Source organism: Hippopotamus amphibius, chromosome 12 (assembly GCF_030028045.1).
Source record: "Hippopotamus amphibius kiboko isolate mHipAmp2 chromosome 12, mHipAmp2.hap2, whole genome shotgun sequence".
NCBI lineage: Eukaryota > Metazoa > Chordata > Mammalia > Artiodactyla > Hippopotamidae > Hippopotamus > Hippopotamus amphibius.
Window position 1 is genome coordinate 100,925,523 of NC_080197.1, and position 27,232 is coordinate 100,952,754.

A 27,232-nucleotide genomic window follows, 5' to 3' on the forward strand; every position below is an offset into this window, starting at 1 on the left:
TGACAGGGTTAATGCTACAACAATCTGAAAGGTGAAAAATATTTCCTTTTTCTAATGTGTTCTTCAGAAATATGGAAAACTGATTGCTCTGAACAGTACTTTAAAAAGTTAAACAGCAACTCTTCAGTCACTTTAATGTTGCAGTAAATAGTAAACCATAATATTAGAATTATCAAAAACATTCCTATATAAATCTGGGTGTGTTTAACAACTGTGGTTATCTCCATGCGATGCACTTGAACTGATTTTTCTTTCTGTTATTTTGTTAACAGTCCTTCTCCCTCATCGTTTGGTGAAATGGGATAGGAAATGACTAGCACCACGTTGGCATCCAGGCACTGAAGTGTGAGTTCCCTATTCTTTCCTCTTGAGACTTAACCTATTTCTAACTCTTCTCTTGGAAAATATACATGCTACAGGTGCCAATGAGCTTCAAATACTCAGCAGACTGGGCTTTTTTTAAAGCCATCCTAGAGAAATCTCTTTTTCTTTAAGAAAGAGCAAGTTTCAATGCATTACCACAGTCTTCAAAACCAGTGGATGTGCTCCAAGGCTCTGAATATTTATAAGAGCACACCAGTCTAAATAATCCCTGGGAACAATGAGATTGTGAAGAAGTTTGACATTAACTGTCTTAAACACCAGACCATGATGTTCAACATGGTACCCACATGCGGCACTTTACATTTAAATAAAAATTCAATGTTACAGTTCAGTTCCTTACAGCCACACATCAGGCCCTGAAGAGCCACATGTGCCTGGTGTCTGTCAAACGGGTCAGTACACACACAGAACACGATATGAGCGCGCAAATGAAGATAAACAAAACAAAACAAAAAAGAGGTTAAGTCAAAGCTTTTAAAAGGTCATCAATACAACAGTTTTCAGGGGGCAGACTCAGCACCGAACGACAATTTTGCTAGAAAACAGGAATGAACCTGATGTGCAAGCCATCTTAATTGCCATCATATTAGATCAGGAAGCTTGAACTTTTCAGCCCATCACTAGGCAGGGGAAGAATAACACGTCAAGGGAGAAAGGCTAGGATGCAGCACAGTCCACCTACGAAGAAGGGGCTTCGCTTTACGGCTCAAGCAACAATGAAACAGTCCGAAGGCTCTCAGTAAAGCTCTGTACGTCAGAGGAGTCACGTGCTGCCACCGTCAGATAAACCCTCACTCAAGGGGAAAACTTAGAAAGAGCTTTCGTAGGTGCACCTTTCTTACCAATAACGGCATTTGTTTCGAGTCATTAAGCTCTTTCCCACGATGACCTGCAGGCCTCTCACCATCACCGAGGGTTCCTGAGGTAGGAGCACCTCTTACGTGCTTTCCCCAAATCCCCTGCTGCGTCCGACACAGCCCTTTGCACGCTGTTGGTCTTCTCCGTCACACTGTGAACTCCTTCGAAGCAGGGCTGGATATCTCTCCCCGTCTTGGAATGTATGTGGAATCTGACAATGCTGAGGACATATTAGAAGCCAAGTCCTGTGCTAGGCGTTTTTCATATATTATGCCATTTACCTCTAATAACATTTCTCGTGTTCAAATGTGGAAACTAATTTAACAAGTCCAAGCACTCCCAGGCCACCTCACAGAGTAAGTCCCTACTGGTCCCAAAGCAGCCCCTGAAGGCTGTTTCACAGGATACAGTTTTTGTCTTCTGGGTTTTTTTTTAATAAACTTATTTATTTTTGGTTGCGTTGGGTCTTCATTGCTGCACGCGGGCTTTCTCTAGTTGTGGCGAGCAGGGGCTACTCTTCGATGTGGTGCGTGGGCTCCTCATTGCAGAGCACAGGCTCTAGGCGTGTGGGCTTCAGTAGTTGTGGCACACGGGCTCGATAGTTGTGGCTCGCAGGCTTCGTTGCTCCACGGCGTGTGGGATCTTCTCAGACCAAGGCTCGAAACTGTGTCCCCTGCATTGGCAGATGGACTCTTAACCACTGAGTGGCAGGCGGACTCTTAACCACTGAGTGGCAGGCAGATTCTTAACCACTGCGCCACCAGTTTCAGATATAATTTGGCAATTACATCCTATGTGAAGCTGCACCTCCAGAAAGGCCTGCAACCTCCCACTCTGGCACTGAGCTACTGGTTCCAAACTCCTGTGGGAACCCCCAGCAGCTCACTGAGCCATCACCACGCCAACGCTAAGGACGCCTTGGACGCAGGAACCCCCAGGCTCTGCCTCCACCCCAGGCGCATGAGAGGGCCACCAAGAGTTTGCACGTGTTTGGCACCCAACAGAGCAGAAGACCAGCTTCCTGAATATATGCACATGCCAGGTATTGCTTTCCCCAGTAAGGGAAGAAAGCAGGCTGCACATCTTAAATCTATGTAAATAACAATACACCAACAAAACTTCTCAAAATAATGTTAAAAATCTTCCCTATGTTACTTTTAAGGGCTGCCTGGGAGTCGTCTTTTTTGACCCAAGTCAACCAAAAATCTAACCCCATTTTTAAAGTAATCCTATACAAGGTAACGGGCATGGGTGATGTATATCCTAACAGCTGAACTCTGTAAGAATAGCGAGGTTAAAAAAAGAGGTTGGGGATGGGGTGCGGTTAGCAGTCCCACGTACAAGTCACAACTATCAAGCCCCTCAGATTCCCATAAAGTCTTACAGACTTTGTTTAGAGTCAAGTCAGCTGTGACCTCTGATTGTGACCATTTCCCACATCTGGATTCGTCAGCATGTAACCCCCTTGATCTAGCTGTGAGGTACAGGGTAATGCAAGTGAGGCAATTAGTCAGTTTCTACGGCCCGGAGATGGATTCAGTCCAAGAGACAAGCCACGGGGCCCCAGGGTCAGGGTGTGTGGGTTAAACAAAACCACACTTTAGGGGACAAAAATGTTCTCTTAAATACATAACCCAAATGTTTGCATTACCAGGAGGTCCCCCCACAGACAGCAGAGTAACCCTGAAGCATCCCACTCTCATCTCCTTCCCCCCCCACCCCCCGTCCGGTCCGTCGCCACTGCCTCCCATCAAATTCTGCATCTGGTTTTGGTCCCCAGGTTGTCTGGCGCTAGCTAGTACAGCTGCGCTTACATTTAACAAGAAGAAGAAACAGCCACAGGTTTTCACAATAAATGGAGCAAACCGGTTTTTGGTGGGAGGGAGTGGGAGACCCACAGGTGTCTATCATGTTGGTCAAAGAAGGCTACAAGTTAGATAACAGGCCCTACAGTCTTTGGTTTGTGTATTCGTTTGTTTATAAGGTAATTATGAACAAGGTATTAAAACTGCCAATTACTTGAGTGACGGATAAAATTTTCCTTGCCGTTAAAGTATGCGCCAGCCAAAGCCAGCAATTTCCTGAGCTGCACACCTCCTAAACTGCAGTGTGAAAGTGCCTGGTTATAAATGGAGCCTGTACAGGGCGTCTTTGTCAGCACTGCTTCCCAGCACAAAAATCCCTTACAACTGCCAGGATAATGGTCCCTGTATCACAAAATTTTAACTCTGTTCTAATGGAACTGAATTAAATCCAAATAGCAGTTTCATATTAGCTCTCGGACTAACTGGCAAATAACCACCTGATACGTACTAGTTAAAAAAAAGACTTGCTTTATATCAACAAGAAGGGTTTAAAAAAAAAGAACTACATTAAAAAACTAGGTTAAAAAAATCTTTCTATCACCTAAAGCCCTCAAAATAAACATCCTTCATAATAGAGTCGGTCATAAATAACCACTTCTAGGAGACAACGACTCCATTCAACTCCAGCTTCAATTCTTCTCCAAATATGGATAAATGCCCAAATTGCTGAACACATTAAAAGCGCTGCAGTTAATTAATATTTTTGGCAGGAAACGTGCAATGCTTTAACAAAACAAAACAAACCAAACTGTGTATCTTTTTCCATTACTGAAGTTAACGTGGAAACGCCATCTTTCCATTGTTCAAAAATCTGTCCTCTGAGCACTGGAAGGCATTTCAGCCTTGGGCAAACCCATCTTAAGGACCAGGAATATTTTGGTCATCTATGTTTGTTGATAGTACAAGGCGTTCCATGGTCCAATCATGGCTGAGGTCAAGTATAATCAGCCCCTTGTGGACAAACACAGACTTGGGGGCCTGGTCAGCTGGAATGCAGATGGTTCCCTCAGGAGGCCCAGGTATGCCAGCCTTGGCTTCTCAGGGCCCAACAATAATGGTTTCACTTTGTCGCTAATTTCACCTTTCAGCCTACTTTGCCAAATACCTTTAAGCAGAAGGAAACCCGACTTAGCATTTTCACAGGGTGATGTTTGCTGAAGACCTGGCAATGAGCAGATGGATACGGTCCCTGACCTCACAGCGCTGAAGCTCTAGTGGGGGGAACAGGTACGCAAGAGGGAGCGGCCACAGAGAGATACGTGCAAGAAGAAAGGACAGTCTCCTAAACACCGGTGGGAGGGCTGTGGGCGTCAGCAAAACCTCCCACGGCAAGGAGGAGGCCAGCGTGCAGAGCAAGGCAAGGCTTATTCCTTCCCCTGGAGGAAATGGAAGAAAGCCCTGCCGGCGGGAGTTCACGAGTGGAGACTGGAGAAAGAGGACGTTCAGGACTGAGGTGCCGGAAGGAGATGAGGGTAGGTCAAGTGCGACCCTGTAAAAAATATCAGGCACTTGGCCTTTGTCTCAAGATCAAGTGCAGGGAGGAGGACAGAGGACTTCAAGTGGTGGGGTGACAATATCTGATGTGCATTTTGGAAAGGCTGTTCTGGCAGCAGTGGGGAGAAGGACTGGGTGGGGGACAGGCAGAGGAGGTGCGCAGGACCGAGGAGGATGGATGGAGGGATGATGGCGGCGGCTTTGGGGCTGAAGCACCATTCTTCCTCCGGTTTCCGGGGCACAGGCTGTGCTTTCCTCCTGCCCTGACGCACAGGCTCAGGCTTCCAGCTCCGCAGCCTCTGGACACAGGGACCAGTTCAGCACTAGCGGAGTTCCCATCCATGCTACTCACTACCCCTGTGTCTTGTCTGCTTATAGGAGAGGCCTTCTAAAAGCATGGGGTCCCCTTCAAAAGCAGACGAGCGTCCCCCCTCGCTCAGGTGCGAGATGCTACAGCCAGAAGAGCCCAGTTCTGGCATTTTCATGTCTGTAATCACTAGAAGAACACACGGACAAGTGTGTTATTCTTATATACAAGAAATGTGTCCATTTGTTCTGATACTCGGAACACCTGCAATGAATGTAAACCCAGACTAAATTAATAACAGTAAAATATCATCTACGAGGCTACGGACATGAGCACGTGGTGTGATGATGGTTGCTTCTTTTTGACTCACTGTGATCTCCAGAAAGCACGAGAGTCTCAAAAGAGCTTCGGGCACTCCGAAGTGGATGTAAATGGTATTAGATTATTTCCGGAGTCGGAGAGGAGAGTCCCAGAGTGGAACATTCTTCGTGAGGAACCAGAATATCAGGTTTTCTCACACTGGAATTCCTGAAACCAATTAAACTGTAGCTTCTTGGTGAATAAGAAGTATCTGTCAATAGTTGCAACTGCCTCCTACCTATTGCACAATATGAAGGCAGCGGAAGGCTTTGCAGCTTGATGTGTAAAGACGTACAAGCTTGGCTATTGAGAGAAGGTACCCACATGTGGCATTTTCCTTTTAGAGAGGGTATGTGCGGTGAAATTTAATCTGAAACCACTTTTTTAACATGTTGCAATGCCCCCTTTTCTTAGAATGCATTACACTGACCACATCGCTGAAGTCCAATTCAGCTATTGCAGCCAACAAATTGCTGAATCCGTGGTCACGCCACACAACCATAGAGCAAGCACACTAACTATACTGACTGGGACAGTCAGCCCGGCCCCAAGGAAATACTGACTGCTATATATAACTTGCAAACAACTGCTTTAACGTCATTTATAAGGGTATTACAAGTTGTTAAAGAAAACACTACATTTTGCAAACACGTTACAGGTCACTTATATTTCCAACAATAACTCGTCTTCCCCTCCCTACCCCCCCCCCCCACCAGAAAAAGGCTTCCTTGAAAACTACCTTGGCTGAAATACCTAACACCCCATAATATTAGGCTTCTTTTAGCAGGGAGACTTGGCACGCAAAGAACCTCTCCCATGCAGATAAAAATAAACTGTCTCTGCTCATCTTTTTTTTCTTTTTTCTAAAAAGATAATTAAGTAGTTTCATTAAAAGAACACGTTTAGACTGGTCCACTGGTCCTGTGGCATCAAAGGATAAAGCCAACTGAGGAAGCTTCTGCAAGGAGGAAGATTCTTGGAAGAATTAGTGATAACTACGCAGCAAAGGAGCCACTGTAAGGAGCAAAGAATCCATTCTTTCAGCTAAAAGCCAGGTCAACATAAAATACAATTAGCTCTTGGATCGTGAACATGATAAAGTTGCCTACAATGTTTTAAAATACAGAAATCCTCCAATAATCGGGGCTCTAGTTATGTGCCAATTATAATATACACAAGCATGAAACAAGAAATAACAGGTAGGAAACTCATTCATATCACATGCAAAACAATCTTTCGTGATCCCCAAATATAAATTGTTTAGTCCTTTTATGTAAACAGAAATGGAAGGGCAGGTCTGAGGAGACAACAGGAGCCTAAAGAACGCATTTACTGGACATTTTAACCTGAAATAACTGAATTCTATACAATAAAAATTAACTCTACTTTTACTTAGTAAAAGTTAAAAAACTTCCCCTACCTCTCTTTTGAGGCAGGGCCTGCCACAGCCATGTTCACAGGTGAATCCACGGCTCTGGTTCATAAGCTGTGAGTCTGAGTCTCCCCACGAGTGTGTGATTTACTTGTGATTGAAGAACATCTCTGATCCACTTTCGGTTCCCAAAACTCAGGATTAAATGAATGGATTCAAGACGCTGAAGTGACCAAATAGTCTTAATTGGTCTTGAAACTCTCGATCAAGCTTTAGATTGGCCTGTAAGGATGTACCTAAACTGCGGTCCAAGAGGCACATGTACATCAGAAAGCGGTATGACCACCACAGCTGCCAGCCAGAAAAAAGTAAACATAAAACTGGGATTTCATATATCAATCAACCTGTCAAAAGCAGGAGCTCTTCGAAGCAGCAGTTCATACCACAGTTCCCCAGCAAGGAGAGTCTGATTCTGTTCCCAGCTGTATGTCTTGATCTACCACACTGTGTGAACCTCGGTTTTCTCACTGTCAGTGGGAGGAAATGGGAGGAAATGTCCTCTTCTGGCTCTAAGGAGCTGTGGATTTGGAAGACAGTTCTTCAAAAGACCAGATTTGCTATAGACGCTTCACATTATCATCATATAAAACTGAGGCCTCTAACAGATCCTGGCCTCACTTTGGGGGGATTTCTTTCCTGTTGGAGTCCCACGGCCTGGATGCCCAGTCTTCCTTGGCTTAATCCCTCATTTTCCTGGGGCATATCCTCCATTAGCTTTCTAAGAAACCATGCACAGAAGTACTTTTTTTTTCATACTTGGAAATGTCTTTATGGGACTGACAGGTGGGTGTGCACAGAGTTGAGATTAGAAATCACGTTCCTTAGGATTTTGAAGACCGTTTTACTCTATCACAACATTCAAGGATGTAAATTTGAGGAGCCAGCGGTCATTCTGCGTCTCAACTGCAGTTTCTTAAATTGCAACAGGCATCGGAGCTCAGGGCGGGGGTCCCTTGGAACACAGACTGTTGGCCCCACACTCAGGGTCTCTGTTTCAGTACACCTGGGTGCGACCTGAGAATCTGCATTTCTACCAGGTTCCCAGGTGATGCTGTGAGGCTCACGCTGGGAGAAACACTATTGATCCTTATAGGTGACCTGCTTTGTACTTTATCTCCTCTCAGAGCTTCTCTTTAACCCCAACATTCTAAAACTGCAGTGATGTCCCTCCGTGTAGGTCTTTTTTTTTTTTCATTTGCTGGCATCTAGTAGGGTCTTTCAACCTAGAAATGTGTGTTCCTTGGCTCTGTGCATTTTTTTTTTTGTCTCTTTGATAACTTGCTTTTTTCTATTTCCATAGATGCCTCTTTATGGAATTCCAATTAGACAGACTTCTTAGTTTATCCTCTAATTTTCTTATTTTTCCCCTCTCCTGTTTTCCATCTTTTTGTCTTTTGGTTCTTCTTTTTGAGAGTTTTTCAACTTTCTTCCAACATGTCTCTTACCTTTTTAAAGTGTCTGTTATTATACTTTCAACCTTTAAGAGCCCCTTTCTTATTTTCTGAAATATTCCTTTTTACTATTATTATTTACTACTCTTTTCTTAACTTGTGGATATAACATCTCTCTCTCTCTCTCTAGAGATATTGAGTCGTTTTGAAGTTCCCTTCTCCTTCCATTGTCTCTGGAAAGTTCCCTCTTCCTATGTATTTCAGACCCTGACTTTATTCTTAGAAACTCTGTCAAGAGTCTGTGATCACTGGCTATCCACTCATCTTTAGCAGAAAGCAGCCCCGGACAGCTTGCTGAGGGCTGTGAGATAAAACCTTGCCGACTGGTGAGTCTCAGCACAGGTGGCCTGTTTCACGATGGGTCCACGTGCACCTGTCTGACTGCTCAACTCCTCCAACCTCCAGGCTGGCGGAGATAAGCCTGACTGCTCGTGTCCGGGAAGGCAAAGGGGAACGTAAGCTGAGGGGATGACCGTCACCCTCATGTTCAAATCTGCCTTAATTTCCCTGATACTACCCTCCATCCCCACCCCTTGCGCAGCTGGGCCTGCGCCCCACGTTCCAGAGATTTTGTTTCGACTCTCTGGAGAGTAAACCTCTAGTTTTCTGCCTCCGTCAAGGTCGGGTCGCGGGGCTTTAAGTTTTGGAGGCGGGAAACTGGAGGTCCGCTTCTTATAAAAGAGTTTTCACCGATCCCTCGCTCTCAGTTCTACTCGGCACCCCTGTCTTTACCGGCTTTGGGTGTCCGAAGCATCCTGAGCTTCTGCAGCAAAAATGGGTTTGCTTTTTTGGGTTTCACTCCCTCTCCCAAAATCATTTACAATTTGCGTGCTTGCTTGAAAAATGTGTAGGGCCTCTTTCACTCGGACTGTCTGCTCTCCTGTTTTCTCTGTGTCGCTGCCTGTGTGCACTTCAGTCCCTGATTTTCATTTTAAGGGGGATCTAGGATGGGGCAGCGTGAAACAAACGTGCCCCGTCCGCCATGCCTTACGGGACGTCTTCAACAGGAACCTGATCCGTGAACAAACCCAGCTTTCCTCTAAAAATGAACATGAACAAAACCTTCCTTCACAAAAGTTACTGTCATTTCTTTTATTGAAACATTCAGCGTAGGTAGCCTAAGAAAACATTAGCCCGTGTAAATTTTACCTTAAGATGATACTATGAACCAGAAAACATGGCATCGTTATTCTTGAACCTCAAATGAATAAAGTTATCACACAGAGGATTAATCCTGTATGAACACATCAGGCTAAATTCATGTCACTTTATTTTTCTGACGTGGTCCACAGACCGACAGACCAGGAGCATCGCAGACAGAATGTCCTGATCTCACCAAGCGGTTAACGTTTGTCCTCGCGAATAAGACGCACAGCACGGGGGGGGGATGATCACACACGCAACTGAGTCTGCATCCCTCGTCTTCCCAGTGGTTCTTCAGACGCTGGCATGGACCTTTAGGGAGGATGCTAAGTGGCTGCTACTGGGTCTGCCTGTGGCCTTGTGCTGTCCGTGTCTGTGTGGATACGGACAGAGGTGTGAATGATCAAGTGCAGCTCACCCGTTAGGTGAATCCTGATTCCAAGCCTCTCAATACACTCAAATGATGGCCCAGAACCAACGAGAGAAAGGAAGCTGGGGAGGAGCGGTGTTTGGAGTTTCTAATCCATCATTTTAAAAGGCCCACTTGGAAGCCATTCTTATGAGAATGACAGCAGACTTGGGGATCTCAGCTGAGCACCACTCACTATACGCCAATATTACAACACGGTCCTTAAAAAGCCAGCATGATCTTACGTTTCGTGTACAGTCCGTACTCTGGTCGAGAGACAGGGTCCACCGTATTCTGCACGAGACCACATGTCAATGTCTGGCTCTGGGCACTGCACGTCAGCGTCATGCTAGGGACGACTGTGACGGCAGGGCTTTCAGAGTCTAGACCTGCACTGTCCAGCACAGTAGCCACTGGCCACGTGCGGCTCTTTTTAAATTTAAATGACGTTTAAAATGTACAATTCAATTCCTCCATCACACCAGCCACACCTCAGGTGTTCGGTCTGCATGTGTCCAGCAGCTACCTCGGTGGACCACACGTTTCCATTATCGCAGAAAGTGCTGCTGGACTGCACTGGTCTAGACCCCACATCATATAGGAAATGGGAACCGGAACCTGAACCAGAAGAGGAGAAAGCTTTAAGAGGACTTTACAGGCTAAGACGACGATGCCGAAAACAGACGGAAGCTGCTCTCCCCAGAGCACAGAGTTAGCACAACGGGCAGAAGCTGCAGAAAGGCCCAGCTTAACAAATGGAGAGTCCCAGGAATTAGAACTATTCCAAATGGAACGGCTCTTCACCGGGAGCGCGCTTTTGCCCCTGGAAGGGCTCAAGGGGAGGTTGGATAACCTCTCTTCTAGAGATCGCTCCACAGTGAGAAGTATCTCTTCGAATTCGAAGTTACAAGGATTGCATGCAGACACTCAGAACTAACAAGACATAACACAGCAAACCATTTCTAATTACCTTCAGCTTTTTCTTGATATTCATATGAGGATGGAGGTGAGGAAGTGAACGTAAGACTGACAGGAGGAGAATAACAGAAAAGAGGGATGTATGCACTGAATTGACGAGTGCCCTGACTCTGTAAACACGCGTTCACCTTTAAAGAATCCTGCCCTCTGTTCCCAGGCCAATGTCTTACGCAGGGTGACATGGCCATTGGGGATGAAGTACAAAAGCGTCTTATTTTTTCTAAAAAAATTATGCTCATGTTGATTCTAACTCCATATGTTCATTTTTGTTATAAAAAGTTTAAAACTGCTTGTGCATAGTAAAACTGACAGTCCAAGAATATATACCATGTTTATCCTGTGCTGAATGGTACTTGCAGTGATTACCTTAATATCTCATGCTGCCTTCAACCTCACTCTAGAGACTGCTCTATCTGCCAGCTAAAGCTTTCTGGAGGGGGAGGGAGAGGGCCAGGCAGGTGATTTTAAGTGCTAGAAAGGAGGTGCTAATATTTATAATTGCCTTTTCTTTCATGTTTTGAATTTAGTACTTAAGCAACTTGCAGCCAGAGAGAGAAAGGGCAGGTGCTGGTTAGAGCCCTGTTTCGTTATTCTGGTCGAACCAACAACTAGAGCCTGAACCTCTGGGCTATGGAAGACAGAAGAGGCAGTAAAAGAAGGAAGAGAAGGAGGGAAAGTAACCAGGCCAGGATAGAGACACGTGTTGAATCTTGCCTCCCCAGTCACAAAAAGCAACTGGCTGTAACTTTATTGTTTTGTCTGTCACCAGCCTCGCTCGGCAGAGAGAAGCCTCTGGCAGGAGTTGTTATTGATACTTCAAAGCAGCCAACAAAAGGCCAACGTGAAGCTGAAGGGAAGGATGACCAAATGGTGTAGGTTCAGGACAAACACTGGTAATGCAGGAGTTCTCGTGGCAAGGGACCCCGAGTCCCTTGACTGGAAGGTCAAGTTCAAGGGACTCGGGGTCAATTTTATGGGCTCCCAAAACCACCATTGAAGAAAGGTGCCCAATGGGTCACCAAGTCAAATCTAAGAATGCTGTCACCTTGGAACAAAGTTTTATTAATGAAAACAATTTTAAGTGTGTACGGAGAGGCAGGAACAAAAAGGTTAACTAACTCGTCTCTTCTGCAGTTAATTATATATTAACTTGATTCGGTCATTCATTCAGCAAACACGGACTGAGTATCTACCATATGCCAGACGCTCAGTTACATGTCAGGGCTGCAGCCGGGATGAAAACAGACATGGGCTCAGCTTTTACAAAGTTTCACTCTGGTGGGGGAAATGGACGTAAGAGAATCACACATATACGACTGAAAAATGGGACTGCACTTACGACAACTACGCAGACACTGTAAATAAAGGAGATATGAAAATGTGTAAGTCTGATTTAGCAAAAGCTCGGGGGCGGGGGTGAGCATTCTAGGCAGAGATACTTTGGAAGAAGCTGGCACTTTCGCAGAAGGGAGAGAAGGCTCAACGGGAAAAGAGGACTCAGGTCACGCAGAGCGTTGTCTGTCTTGAGAAGCATGTTTGCTCCTGATCTAACAGCCATGGGAAACTCCTGACGGGCTTAAACAGCCATGACACGATCACAAATTTACGTTTCCAATACAGCCGTTGTAAATGGAGAATTCAAAAACATGCATTTTGGGGACCGGTTTATGATTAAATGTGAAGACAAACAGAGAGTATTACACATACGGCTCTGTGTGCAGTAAGCTCTCATGTGCAAATCACATATAAACATTTTAAAATCCAATGAAAGATTACAACGTATCATATTAAGATGTTTATGTGTTTGTTCTGCAACACTTGGGCTTCAAGAGCTTACTGCCATTAAACATAACACTGTCTGGCTTGCTTGTGATGGTGAAGGAGGTGGCCCTTGAACACAACACCCTTCACGTACGAAGACACTGGTCCCTTTATCCTCACCTGCAGGGCACACATTTGGGGATGAAGCTTTCAGTGAAGATGGTCAAATTCCTTGGGCTCCTCTACACCCACATGTGGGTAAAGATGGGAGACGGTCTGTGTCCACTTCATTAGAGCCTGATTCCCCAGAAACTTAGGTTCTAATTTTGACTGAAGCGTCTCCCCAATTTCCTTACGTTACACAATAAACCAATGACTATTTTCAAATACTGACTTCTATAGGCTTTGGTTTAAAAAACAACTTCGTTTTTACCTTTGAGCTTTACCTCATGGTTATAAAATTACTTGGCTATACCGTCACTTGAAAACCTATAAAAATGCTTGCCTTTCCCACATGTAGCTTTATTTCTGAGCTGTGAGCTATTAAAATATCAATATATTTTAGATTGGGATTGCCATATATACATTACAACTAAAAAAAGATCAAATTGTACACTTTAAATACATGCAGGTTATTGTATGTCAATTATATCTCAATAAAAGTTCTTAAAAAAATCAATATATTTTAAAAGTTATAAACAGAGTTCGGTGAGCCATTTAAATAAATTCTGTGTCAAGCAGCCAGGCAGCAGTCTGTTAAGTCTCCCAAACTGACTTCTCGTGAGTCTGATTTTGCGACTGGAATGAGAAATGCATGCTCGGGGCTGGAAACCCCACTTGGTGCGGCGCTGGGCTCAGCGCACTGATGACACAACACCGCAGACGTGGCCTCTAGTCATCAGCTCAGCTCTTCCCCTTTCAGCACGCAGAAGCCCGTGCTCACGCGAGGCCCCCTCCGCGGCCAGCGTCCCCTCGTGGGAAAACGAGGGGTGGCCCTCACACACAGCAGGGCTCAGAGCGCAGAGCAGCTCTAAAGGCGGACGGCGAACAGGCGTCTGGCACGTCATCGCTGTGAACTATCAACCTCACGCTACTGAGCGTCTCTGGCACTTGACTCTGAATGCGAGCACTGTCTAATGACTAGCTGAAAAAAAGGAGAGAAGCAGATTCGGTGCTTCACTGAAACGTGGTCATTTCATTGCTCTGCTAAAGAAAAGTCAGCCCCCCCCACCCCCCCCCACGCAAACCTGTAAAACACCTAAGCCGGTCACTGTGAACGTAGCCAACTCTCCTTCCCGGTTAGCCCTCACTCGCCCTCACGCTCTACACACTGAGATGGCAGCCGTGCCCTGCTTCTGTGTGCCATCCAGGTGCTGTCCTCCCGGAGCATCTCTTTATTCTCTGCTGTCTGCCTGCCCACATTTACTCAAAGCCCCTGGAAGGCAGAGGCCGAGCGCTATCTTCCTTTGTTCTCCAGCACTGAGCACATAGTGGACGGTGTTTGCGGGCACTTGAAAGAGCACAAAATCCACCTTATAGAAATGGAAACCCTCTGGCTGGAAATGTTGTTCACTGATTCACTATCATTGAGTGCCCACTGAGTTTGTTCAACTATGTGAAGAGAGCAACAGTTTTCCTGATAAGTCAACCCAAATGCCAAGTTCCTCCTCCCTCCCTCATCTACTGCCGCCAGGATAATGTTTCGAAATCCTGCCTTCCTCCTGGGACCCTCCTGTTCGAGAATCCACGGTGGGGACCCCCCCCCCCGCCACACACAAGTCTCTGCGCCTCCGCCCGGCCCCCTGCAACTGTATCAGCAGCTGCGGCTGCTCACGCCTGCCCGAGCCCTTTCATGTACAAGATGCCATCTGATACTTCACCGGAACCGCGGGAGATAGACGGGCAGACATCTTACACTGTTCCTCCAGATAAACAAAGCAGAGTTCATGAGCTCTGCCTGAGGTCAGACAGGTCATCAGCGTGAGACAAGACAAAAACCTGGGGGCCCCATTCCCCGCTCAGGTCTCTCTACTTCCGCGCAAGGGCGCGAGATCTCCCGTCCGCTCAGACATTCAGTGAGAACCTCCTACGTGCCGGAGGCTGAAGATACGAGCCCTACCCTGGGGTGACACGTGTGGCAAATGCCTCGGGAGAACCACACACACTGCACGTGTGGCAGTTTCAAAGCTGAAGAAAGAAAGGTCACCACCTTTCTCTGAGTTCTACCACGACTACTGCTCATGCCATACAAACTGCTAATACTCCCTACTACCCAGGGTTGCTCTCCGTAGCATATAAATCGGATCAGACCTCTGAGGGAAGGTGGGACTCTCATACCTTCCTGCACCCCCAAAGCATCTCCCATGCGGCAAGACACATGATGTGAGGGGACCACATCTCAGGCAGCCTCAGGTTCTGAAGCCCATGGAGGGGAAAGATCGTCTATCACGGATACACCGTTGAAGAACCCTTAACACACCAGCAAAGGTTGTTTATGCAGACGTGTCTTCCCTCTCTCTCTCTCTCTCGATTTCTGTAGGGCCAGCTTTTCCTTTTGTGTTAGGACATATCAATTCGTGTTTTGTGGTTATTGTTGTTTTGTATTTTGAATTTTTAATTCAGTACCTAATGAAGTAGTTCACGTGCATGTCAGACACAGGGGCTAGGAAACATCTCTCTCTCTGAAGACCAAAGTCATCCTCGGTGGGCTGAGATAAACTTCAAAAGGCCAACGCGAAAGGGGGCTTTCATTTCCCCCATGCTCCAGGGCCTGCGCTCACTGGCTGGCGTGGTGAGCTGAATCCTTTGGCTACTTAAATTAGTATTGCTGTTGTTAAAATTTTATTTTATTTATTGCTAAGCACGCATAGCTGAACACAAGTAAGACACAGGTATGCTTTTTCTTCACTGTACATTTTTAGCCTCTGGTATAGACTAAGTCTCTGGGAGGAGATCCATCTGAATAATGCTAAACGCATGTGGTTGTTCCAGAAATATTCCTTAATTCAATTCATACACTAATTAAGCACCGATCGTATGCCATATAACCCACATTGAGTGCGAGGGAGAACGAGAGTCAGCCCCAGAGGCCTCAGAGTAGGGGAGGAAAATGCAGACAAAATCATCTCATGACCAGGTAGCAGCCGGATACACAAGGCAAGGTGGGCCTGCACAGGGCAGGGGAGGCTTGAGGAAAGGACCCCCGCCCCCGGACGCCCCTCCCCTCAAGCCCTGATGCAAGTGTCGCCTTCCCAGTGAGCCCCTCCCCCCAGCTCCACTTACACCTGCAACCCCCTCCTCTTCCACCACACACACTCCTGCACCTCCTCTCTCCCTAGCACTTAGCACCCTCTGACCACACCTCTTATGTCACTTTCTTTCTCCCTCCAGGAGAAGGTCAGCCCCCTGAAGGCAGGGGTTTCTGTCTGTCTTGTTCACTGCTGAACCTCGGCCTTAGAACAGCACCGAGCACACAGCAGGATTTGGTAAGTCTTCAGAAGCCGCCTTCCTGACCACCCTAGAGGCCACCGACCCAGCTCTCCATCCCTGCGCCCTCCTTTCTTTTCCTTCACGGCCGCTATCTTCTCTGCTAAAGTTTGTTTACTTATTTTTCTCTCACTCCTCACTCGGGCAGAAGCTTCACGATAAGAGGGAGTTCCTCTGCTTTGTGCACCGTGGTGTCCCCAGCACTCGAAACAGAACCGAGCATCGTCTGCTTCTTTGATACAGTTTCGCTGAATGAATGGCCATCCTCCCCATGCGCGTGGCTCACGTCCACTGAGCACTCAGCCTGTGCCAGGCAAGTTTCACTGTATTCTCTCTCCCAATCCTCACGACACCGCGATGAGGTGGGTGCTCTTATTATTCTCATTTTATAGAGCAGGAAGCACAGACAGACTGTACCTTGACCAAGGTCACAAACTACCAAAGAGAAGAGCCAGCAATTAACTGCAAGCCATCCAACTTGAGATTTGCTTCTAGTCACTGTTCTACTGACTTGACGGAAGCTGCACTGTGGGACAGGAGGGCCACCACGGCTCCTACCTTGGTGGCTTCCTCATCATCCGGCCCCTCTAAGCCCCTCTCCTGCCGCTGCCAGGCCATTCTCCACACGGAAGCCACAGTGACATTTTCCAGTAGCAGAACTGATCACTTTGCTCTGCTTTAAATCTCTTCAATGGCGGTAGAGAGCACACATGTTGGGGTCCCACCGGCAAAAGTGATCAATATTTATAATAATCTCTCGAGAAGGATTATTATAATGACACTGCTGTCTCTGAAAAAAATGACGGGTTTATGAAGAAGAGGATGGACTTGGGAGAAATGCTCTACCCTTGAGATAATGAGAAAAGGCTTATCTGGTTGGGATAAATTGGCCTCTAGCAGTAATTCAGAAATACGTATGTGATATCTGATCAGAATCTCAGGTGGATGTGTTAAAATGGATTTACTCGGGTCCCACCCAAATGCATTAATTCAGAATCTCTACGAACAAGGTCAGGAAATCTACCTTTTAGCCAGTAACCTAGGTACCCCTTTGACATTCCCTGACGTAAACCTTTTCAAGTCTAAGATACCCATGTATCTGCCTGTTGGCCAAATACCACATAAACAATCAGTGTCAAGATAAGACACAACTAGCTCTGTTTTATGATCAATAAGGCCTCCTGTTCAACGGTAATGTTACATAACTTATGGATTCAAACCTGCCCTAACTCAGGCCACAGGTGTCAAAAATGTCCAATGCTTGGGCAGCTCGTGCCACACGACAAGAAGCCAGAACTCTCACAACTGGTAACATCAACCTGCTTATGCCAGGTCAACAGTTTTAGTACAAGATACACTCATCCCGAAAGTTACTCGACTTCTTCCCTTAAAACAGCGGTCCCCAAGCTTTTTGGCACCAGGGACCGGTCCTGTGGAAGACAATTGTTCCCTAGGTGCGGGGCAGGGGGTGGTTCAGGCGGTAATGAGGGCGATGGAGAGGGCAGAGGAAGCTTCGCCCGCCTGCCACCTCCTGCTCCGCAGCCCAGTTCCCAACAGGCCGCGGGCCGGGGCCTCAAAACACACCATCCTGCCACGCGCGGCTGGGAAATCACAAAAAATAAACACAAGACACAAACTGCGTTTTTGCCCACAGTGTGCCAGTTGGCTCCTGAGCTAGTGATGTGTGGGAAAGCTTGTTTTCAAAGGAAAGCAAGTCTGTTCAGGTCTTTTACACCCTGAAGGCGCCCATGGTCAGAGATGAGCCTTGTTAATGTGGAAGTTCAATGCTCATCCAACCTTCAGCCCACGATGCTGGCATTTTGCCACGCGTCCCTGACGTTATCAGAACGGGTCCCTAAGTGAATTCATCTGTGGCCACGGGGTAACAGTTGACCCAATATTTGTTGCTGGCTCCTGCAGCTGAGAGAAGAGGAGGGTCTTATCAGGTACAGTCTTCCCTACATCCAGCCCCTCCAGCTGGGAGGGCCCCCACCACACGGAGCAGCAACGGTATGGGCGCTGACATTAAATCTTATGCTCAAGACTACAAATAATTTTTCCTTTTCTTTAACACATCTTCAAATTATTTAACGTGTGCCAATTACCCAGAAAAATGTTTTCCTCCACAAAATGTTTAAAAAAAATCTTGATAGAAGTCAAATAGCCTTGGGAACCACCTAGAAAGATGCTGGATTTAATTGCCGTGCTATAGCAAATTTCTAATCTGAGCCATGTTCTGTGGTTTAATGATTTTTTTTTTTTTTTTGAAATTTCAGAAATGTATTTAAGTACTGACTTTCGGCTCTGGTTATTTTCAAGTGCTTCTATACAAACGAAAACAGTCTACCCTCCACCAGACAGAAATTAACAGTGCTTTAGAAACAATGACTATGTGTTACAAAATCCAAAGAAGTGTACAGAAGAAAACAAAACATTTATAGAAGAGAACAGCCAGAGAAGTTAATTTTTCAAGATATTTCATAGGTATAAGAACAATTTCTACTATGTACCTGGAATTAGCAGGCCTGTGACATAAATTACACTTGCAGAGTCTATGTAATCTAGGTAATAAATAGGATCTATCATTATATAAGAGGCACAAAGCAATCCCCACTTGGGTGTATTATGACAAATTAAGGGGAGAAAAGTGAGATTATTCAAGTTCAGTAAAGATTATTCAGGGGCTTCCTAGGTGGCGCAGTGGTTGAGAATCCGCCTGCCAATGCAGGGGACACGGGTTCGATCTCTGCTCCAGGAAGATCCCACATGCCGTGGAGCAACTAAGCCTGTGTGCCACAACTATTCAGCCTGCGCTTTAGAGCCCGTGAGCCACAATTTTGAGCCCGTGTGCTGCAACTACTGAAGCCCACATGCCTAGAGCCCGTGCTCCACAACAAGAGAAGCCACGGCAATGAGGAGCCCGCGCACCACAACGAAGAGCTCCCACTCACCACAACTAAAAAGAAAGCCTGGGCACAGCAAAAAAGACCCAACACAGCCAATAAAATAAATTAATTAATTAATTTAAAAAAAAAGATTATTCAGCACTCGCTAAAGTGAAACACATAGATATAGAGAAGAGTTCAAATACTGAAGGTTTCTAATTTTCCAGATTTCATTTCAGTTTTCTAATTATAAACTACAGCTTCAAAGTGTAAAAAATAAAAAAAAAATAAAAATAAAAAAGTGTAAAAAATCACTAGGTTATTTATTCTGATCAAACTTTCTAATTTCCCTACAAGTTCTTAACGCTTTCACCTCTGTATACCATGCCAAAGAGGTTTCCTCACCCCATCCAGATGTCAAAACTCCACTGCAGACACTCTCAGCCCTGAAGTATGCAATGACCCTCAAGGCCCCTTGAGCATGCTGACAGAATCTGCCAACACAGAGCACAAGGACAGCAGGGCAAGGAAGTGGCGTTCCCTGGGGTTAAATAGGCCCCACTGGTCAAATGAGAATAATGACAGACTTTAAGGATACCATAAGCAGTGCTGCATTCAGACTCCAAAACTTTAAGCAATTGGGAAAGGCAAAACAGGTATTCATGCTAGCATAAAAATCTTTTTTAAATTCAGTGTTTATTTGTCAAATACCAACTGCTCTTTCTTTTATTCCTTTCTGTTTCTGATCTTTGGAAAAACCACACCAGTATCGAATGTCACTTCGTTCTTATTCAAACAGAGGAAAGCAGACACAGCGGCTGCACCGTGACTTAGCTGACCTGGGCCCTCCGTAAAAACAAACCTCTATAAATCACCAGATGTAAGCAATTGGGTAGTGATCACTTTAATTAATTGAACAGCCTTCCTGAAATTTACTGTATTATTTCAATCCCCCAACACCTTTCCCAGATGCAACTAACAATGGTGCTTTTTTCTTAAGTTGTTTAAAGGAGGAAAACATTTTAAATTTCATGGCTTAAATATGTATATATTTTTTTCTAAGTTTATTTATTATTTATTTATTGGCTGCGATGGGTCTTCGTGGCTACACATGGGCTTTCTCTAGTTGCAGCGAGCGGGGGCTACTCTTTGTGGTGGCGTGCGGACTCCTCATTGCCGTGGCTTCTCTTGTGAAGCACAGGCTCTAGGCATGTGGGCTTCAGTAGTTGCAGCACATGGGCTCAGTAGTTGTGGCTCGCTGGCTCTAGAGCACAGGCTCAGGAGTTGTGGCCCATGGACTTAGTTGCTCCGCGGCATGTGGGATCTTCCCGGACCAGGGATGGAACCCGTGTCGCCTGCACTAGCAGGCAGATTCTTAACTACTGAGCCACCTGGGAAGCCCCTAAATATATTTTTAAATTATTTAAGATTAAAGTGGTAAACTATTTAATTTTAGAAATCAAACCATGCTCATTCTAAATGCTATCTTTAAAGGGCAAAAGTCAAAATTATTGCAAAACATCCTCATTGCATGAATATAAACACGGGATCTGCCCTAATAATACACAAAAGTTAACAATTTACTCTTATTTGAAAACTCAGAATTGCAAAATAACATGCCATGGTATTTTTAACTTCAGTGACCTACTGAATTTTAACTGTATCAAGTCGATGTTTTAATTGCTGTTTCGGAAACTTGACTTCCACCGCAAGCACCACACTTAAAAGCGGATTCCCCAACGCTTTGTTACCAACTCCATTTCTCCTCCCCAAAGAACGCCAGTCATTCTCCACTAGGAACTGTGTACTACCTAGCCCATAGATCCCATGCCAACCATTGAGTAATACCAGAATTTAAGTCCTAGTCTGTCATAATCAAATACATGTCTCTAGGGGGTGAAGGTGGTGTCTCTGAATCTTGGAGGCCGCAGCAGCAATGACAGCAAAGTGTCAAGTGTTCTTGTGACGACGGTACTTAAAATTTAGGAGTGAGAGAGCCTGGGAAGTAAGTCAACCAGTTTCAAGGAAGCATATTTTGCTTGTGAGATCTGTACTCTGGCCTATACGGAAACGCTCCCCATGGTCCCTGCAAACACACGTGCGAAACCCTCCTAACACTCACTTACAAGGAGAGAAGTGTGATATTTGCTGAGACTGGTCCTAGGTTTGGAATTGTCTCCAATTCATTGTTGTTCAGCTTCCTATAAATGCAAAAAAAAGAGAGAGAGAGAGAGAATGATTATGTAATCTGTAATCCATAGAGGTGAAAACTTTATAAAATTATTTAAAGATCCCTCCCAAGTTAAAAGTTTTAAATAATTCATTGTACCCCAAATGTTCTTTACAATTAAATACTGTGATGGGTAGTATATTCGATCCAAACCTCAAACAGAAAATAGCTGAACTTACACTTCTCGAAGGCTGTGAAGGTGGCTCATGGAACTCGCCTTGATGAAAGACAATCTGTTGTGACTTAAGTCCCTATGAGAAAACAAAAATAAAATTATAAGTAGTTTCCAAAAATCACTAATAGCGCTTAATGATGTGCAAGACAGAGTGGATTTATGAACTCTCTCTCTCAACTCTAACAACAACATAAGAAATAACTGGCCCATCCTGTCCATAAACTAGAGGGCGAACTCCAAAATACAAACTCTGAGGACAAAATCACTTTAGGAGGCTGGCAGATTCAAGTGCTCCAAGTCTGCAAGTGTCTTAGGAGATGGTTTTTGGCCCAGGGTGAACGGATCTTTTGTGAACCGGCTGTTCTGCTTCACCCTCCCCATCTCCTACCATCCCCTCACTTCCAACTTGATAATGATGAAGTCACAGCTTATGAAAAGTGGCAAATGAGGCAGGCTGTTGAAACTAAAACCTCTAAAGAAACCTTTTCATTAACATAAAACTAAGCATCAGAGTCCTTACTGCAGTCAAACTAGAAACTGCTTTTCAAACATTTCTGTTTTTCTGGGTTAAGGCACCAAAGTATATAAAGTACTGCTGTGTGTGTGTGTGTGTGTGTGAGAGAGAGAGAGAGAGAGAGCAGGTAACAAACTGAGCAGGTAGGAAACAACCCAAGCTCTCTGCTCTCCTGAATTCCCCCGAATCTCAATATAACGCATAATTTAAAACCCATCAACCACCTAACAAGGTAGACTTCAGAAACGCGTGATCAGGTTTCCTTTCAATCGTTAAAATAAATCTGCTTCTCACTCAGAGACTCCATATAACTTAGCAACCATTTCCACAGGACATCACTATTTAAAAGAAAGCAAAACCAAACTCCCACGTATGGAATATTTTAGGCCAGGACATCAGCTCAGCATTTAAGATTGAAAATGTGAGACAAAATCTGGCTAACACGTGGCTACGTCGGTCAATACGCTGTGTGCCTTCAAGCTGGTCTAAGGAAAATGAAATGGCTCAACAGCTATTGAAAATCAAGCTGACAAACAGGAATGGCTGAAAGCTCTCCCACTGCTAGTGGCACACCCACCCTTGCTGGACTAATTCCTTCAGTGTTTAAAAGATTTTAAAATAACCAAACTTGACTGTAGACAAGCAGGAACAATTTGCCATATATTAACACAAAAGTGTGCCCCCCACCCCCCAAAGAAAAGGCAGAGAAATCACATCCAGAGAAGCATAGTGTTACTCTGTGCACATCCATTAGGTAACAATTAGAAATCAGAGATCCTTTCAGTCTTTGAAGTTTTGTTTTGCGAATAAACCTGGATTTCTCTATTTTACCTAAAAGGAAAAAAAAATTTTTTGCAAAGGTTTTATTTGAAACATGTTTGCCTAAAGACCTACTAGACAGTAACAGACATGAGTAGATTTGTTCTGGTAGAGTTATAACATGAAAAAATCTGGCACGGTCTTGAAACTATAAAAATCCTGCAATTACAACCACTGCTGTGCCGGCTCCCCACGCTGGAGCCAGACACTTTCCCTCACGGCCCAGCTCGCGTCCATCTGGAGCTCATCAAGAAAACCGTGGGCCCGGCAACTCACGTTAGGATTCAGACAAAACCTGTGTGCTTTTAGCACCACAGACAGTCACAGACTTCCCGCGGGCTTTAAAAAACAACCAAGGAAAAGAGGCCTTCACCTGGGAGGTTGCCTGAATCAACAGAAAGGCTCCTTTGGACCCACTCAGCTAAGGAATGCTGCACCAAGCCTACATCTGCATCCCTTATTGGTTCAAGTATTCAGAGGAAAGGGGACACCCATCTGGCATGCCCAGCTCACACAGGTGATTCTCTTTTTAATTAGAAAAAACTAAAATTCCACTCATCATTTCATTTTAAGGCTTATTTCTCAGGGCAATCCCTGTGAGAGAGAGAAAAAAAAAAGATGGCATGCTTTAACTTTTTTTTTCTTCCGACCAGTAAGGGGGTGGGTGAGCTCTCCCACAAAAGATCTTTAAAGTGAGAAACTGCCTTCAGAGAACAGGACACATGCTGGGGACCCCTCATTTCTGATGCAGAAGCAGGAGCTGGCAATGTTAAATATTTCAGTTATTGCGACACACTGTCATTCCTGAGTTTTGTGTACTATTAAAACCACATTATATGTGGGAGGAAAAAAAAAATCATCCCTGCAGTGACTTTTACTGCTAAATACTTAAAGCCATGAAACTTTTAATGCACCTAAATTCAGATTTAATAGTTTATGTTTCAGAAATGATGAAAGGATGTCACATTTTCCTAAATCTTCCTTGTATTGTTTTTTTATGGCTAGACCATTAAAAACACATCCAAGTTGTACAATGTCGATGTTTTCTTAAATCCCATTACATTCAATAAGGAGGTGGATTCTTCGTTTTTAGAGTTCCAGCAATGAACATCTTCACCAGGAAACCTTTTCTAAAAATCTTTTCGTAATGAGGTTAATAATTGGGAAAGGTGGCGAGGCAGGGAGGTGTGAACTATTTACCCAAAACTCAGCTGGCCAAACACCTGAAAACCAAACTCCACACAGGAGAGAGACGTCTCTCTTCCTGCATATTAGCAAGCGAATAAATATATATAGAAACTAATTAATTCACAACACTTGGTTCCAGCTCTCATTTTCTTCCTTTTAGCATTTGGAAATCTGACTTGCAAGTCAAATTTTAAAATGTAAATCCAGCACAGCTCCTTAATCAATCCCACGGGGGCCTGCAGAGCTGCTAATTCAGCACAAATCTGGAAAGTTGAAAAACAAAAAGCCAGGCTGTAGCTGTTTTAAGACACTGATCCAAAGTGACTCATAAATCAGCCTGCTCTGTTCAAGTTTTAGTCTGGAAAATATAGAAAAACAGCTGTGAAAACCGTAAGGACTACTACCCCCACCCCCAGCCCCAATTCTGGTACGGATCAGAGGATTTATAACAGGCAGACACTAAATAAAGAAGCCACACCAGCAGAATACCTTTTACACTTTTCTTTTTGCCTGAGCCCAGCTAACTCAAATCTTTCTACGTGTGAAGACAAATAACTCTGAAATTCCAGTGAGATTTTAATAATACTTGAAGCTCTTACTGACAATTGGGCAACTTCTCCCTCTTTTGGCTAAGTAAACATATTCTAATTAGCCCTCCTCTTTGGGTTCAGAACTCCTTGTAAGCACACACTCTAGATGTAAACTCAAGTCTGCCTTTAAAGGCAGTTGTAAGGAACGCTTCAAATAGTGACTGTTTTCAGAGCCACTTTCATTAAAGGATGAGAAGTTCCTTTTCGAAAAGAGAACTAACTACAATATTACTATTTCACAGCTCAAACAATTCAACTTTTCACACATGGGATTCCTATGGCTGTAAATAACAACTGAATAAAGTGGAAAAAATACATACACACCTGGGTATTAAGTAGATTCATTTTTTAACTTGCCAATTCAACAAATGAAACAAAAGCTACACACCAAACTTCTGAAGAGTGAGCTCATGAAGTACTCCTGAGGCAAACTTTTACTTTCTTAATTACCTGAGCAGAAGGAAGTTAAGATGTGGGGAAGAACAATATGCATTCTTCTACTTATTTCTGCACTCTGGGAACAGTCTGCTTAAAAGGTATTCTAATTAGGTAAAATGTAAGAAGGCGCTATCTTACACCTCCTGTTCCAAACAGCAAGTAACAGAGAAGTTAAAGCTCAATCCCACGTATTTTTCTGCTCCTTTCCATGGTGGAGAGAGGAGACCTCTAGAGCTTTAGGCACAAACAAAAGAAACATTTACAATAAAGAATTTGGACCACATGGTTTGGTGAAAGTCACACAAGCACACGAATGACAGAGCTGTCCAATGAGTGATCACAGCGGGGCTTCTGACAACAGATCTAGCGCTTATTTGTACAAGTGGAACTTATTTTCGCGCACGTTTAAGGAATGTGGACTTCTACTGAGACAATTTACTGCTGGCGGAAATGTAATTAACGATTGTGCTAACCAAATAAACCGTAATTTGTTTTTAGTGTGCCCCAAATTATCTGCAAAACAAAATCCTAATTAGGCCAGCGACTTTTAAGACAACCTGTAAATAGGTATCGAACCCCTTTTGGTTTAACTCAGTTTCTCATCAAGAGCAATGCAAGACATCCAACTTTTAAAAAAGACATTCACACACACACCCCGCACACCGGCATGCTCCCATAGGCCGCTGAACAATGAGAAACTACCGAATACGCTCTGGGTCTGGTGGATGACCAGAGCTTCTCCAAACCCACCGCGGGAAGCACTATGTCCATTCTCTTTCTCATCCCTCTGGTATTCATACGTGCTCACCTCCAGTCATTCAAACGTTCAGCTCCACATGTTGTCAATAGAGCCATTCACATCTCACGAATGACCTCCACACGAGGCAACTGAAGAGAATTAGCCACAACTAATTGGAAGCCTTCCTGCTCTAGGTTAAAGCCCTTATCTCCTTCACTTGCAATAAAAACTCCTAAACAAGACATGCCACGATAAGAGATTACACGTCCATCAAAAAGTCTCTAAGTCTAATTTCTTTTCAATTAAACTGAGACACATTAACACAAAGAACATGCTTTTGATGGTCGACAATCCTACGCCTCACAAATAAAGACTCTGCTGAGCACAGCGATTTCAAACCACAACTTCTTCAACTCCCCGACCCAACTTTCTCCCACTAGCATTTGGGCGCTAGGATAGCCCACTGGAGTCGTCTCAAGAGTTTCCAACTTCCACCGCACTTCTGCCGCGCCCAGACCTAAGGAGGAAAGACGGACGGCACTTTTGTCACTTTTCAACGGGCTCGCCACTTAAAAACAAGAAGGAAACACACGTTTTGCCTGTTTACATTTTGCACCGGTCTCCCAATGCTAAGCAAACGAGGGCTGGGAGAGAAACAGACGCCACTGGGAAAGAACCCGCCTTTCCAACCAGACTACATGTGCCTCCTTGTCCTTCCACGCAGGCGGCAGCGCGCTCAGGTGCTCAGGCTTCACGGCCGGCATCCTAAACCCTGCGCCGTCCCGAACCGGCGCTCCCTCCCGCCCGTCCGGACCTGCCCAGGAGCTACAGACATCCCGCTCTCGGTTCCGGCACAAGGACTCCCGTTCCTTCCCTTCCTGAGGTACTGATCCGCGTTGCCAACTTTTTCCTGGAACGGGGATGCGCTGGGGTTTGGTCCGAGGGGGGCCCTGAGGCACGTCAGCAGGACGACCTCCAGCGCAGGGCCGGGAGCGCCCCGGGCGTCCCCCCGCAGCCTGGGCAGGGGCCGCCCCCCGGGCCGCCGGGAGGCACAGCCGAGCCGCGGCGCCCCGCGCCCCCCGCGGGAAGGACACTTACAGCCGGGCCACCCAGGGCGGCAGCGGCGCGGGCAGGCGCTCCAGCCGCCGGCGCGCGCAGTCCAGGAGGCCGCCGAGGCAGCGGCACGGAGCCGGGCAGGGCGGCGCGGAGCGGGCCCCGGCGCGCGGCCCCAGCGCGGCGCCCAGCAGCAGGGCCAGCGGGGCCAGCGCGGCCAGCGCGCCCAGGGGCGCACGGGGCCGGGGCGCGCCCATCGCCGCGCGCTCGCGCCCCCGGGGACGCCCCTGCCCGGCAGCGCCCGGCGGCCGCGACGGAGGGAGGGAGGGCGGACGGGCCCGGCCGCTCGCCTCGGGAGCCGCGTCCGCGCGCGCAGGCCTCCGCTCGGCCGCGGCCGAAACCCTACGGCGCCCCGCGCGCGGCCGAGCCCAGGCCCGGCGGGGGCGGGGCGGGGCGGGGCGAGGGGCGGGGCCGCCGGGGCTCGCGGGCGCCCATTGGCCGGCCGGGCCCGGCGCCCCGGCGCGCTCCGGCCCCTCCCCGCCCTGTCCCGCGGGCCCCGCCCCGTCCCGCGCGCCCTCCGCGCGGGTGGAGCGGAGGAGGAGCGCGGGGCGCGCCCAGGTGAGCGCTGGGCGCGCCGGGCCTCGGGCTTGGGGGTGCTGGGGCGCGCGGCGGG

General features: G+C 46.1%; 1 protein-coding gene across 4 annotated transcripts in view; it reads right to left on the reverse strand.

Annotated features, from left to right (window-relative positions):
- LRIG3 (leucine rich repeats and immunoglobulin like domains 3) overlaps window positions 1–26,939 on the reverse strand; it is a 49,472-nt gene extending 22,533 nt beyond the window's left edge. For 3 of the 4 annotated variants that reach the window (XR_009048327.1, XM_057701007.1, XM_057701006.1), the window contains exons 1-3: window positions 26,605–26,939; window positions 21,223–21,294; window positions 20,940–21,014 (exon numbers count right to left, since the gene is read on the reverse strand). Coding sequence is in view for 2 of the 4 variants with exons in the window: in XM_057701007.1 (XP_057556990.1) it covers window positions 20,940–21,014; window positions 21,223–21,294; window positions 26,605–26,816 (359 nt within the window). In the remaining 2 variants the exon portion in view is untranslated. Of the gene's footprint in view, window positions 1–1,226; window positions 1,796–20,939; window positions 21,015–21,222; window positions 21,295–26,604 lie in introns of those variants that run through there. The other variant, XM_057701008.1, reaches the window with a different exon arrangement.
- Window positions 26,940–27,232: the final 293 nt, after the last annotated feature.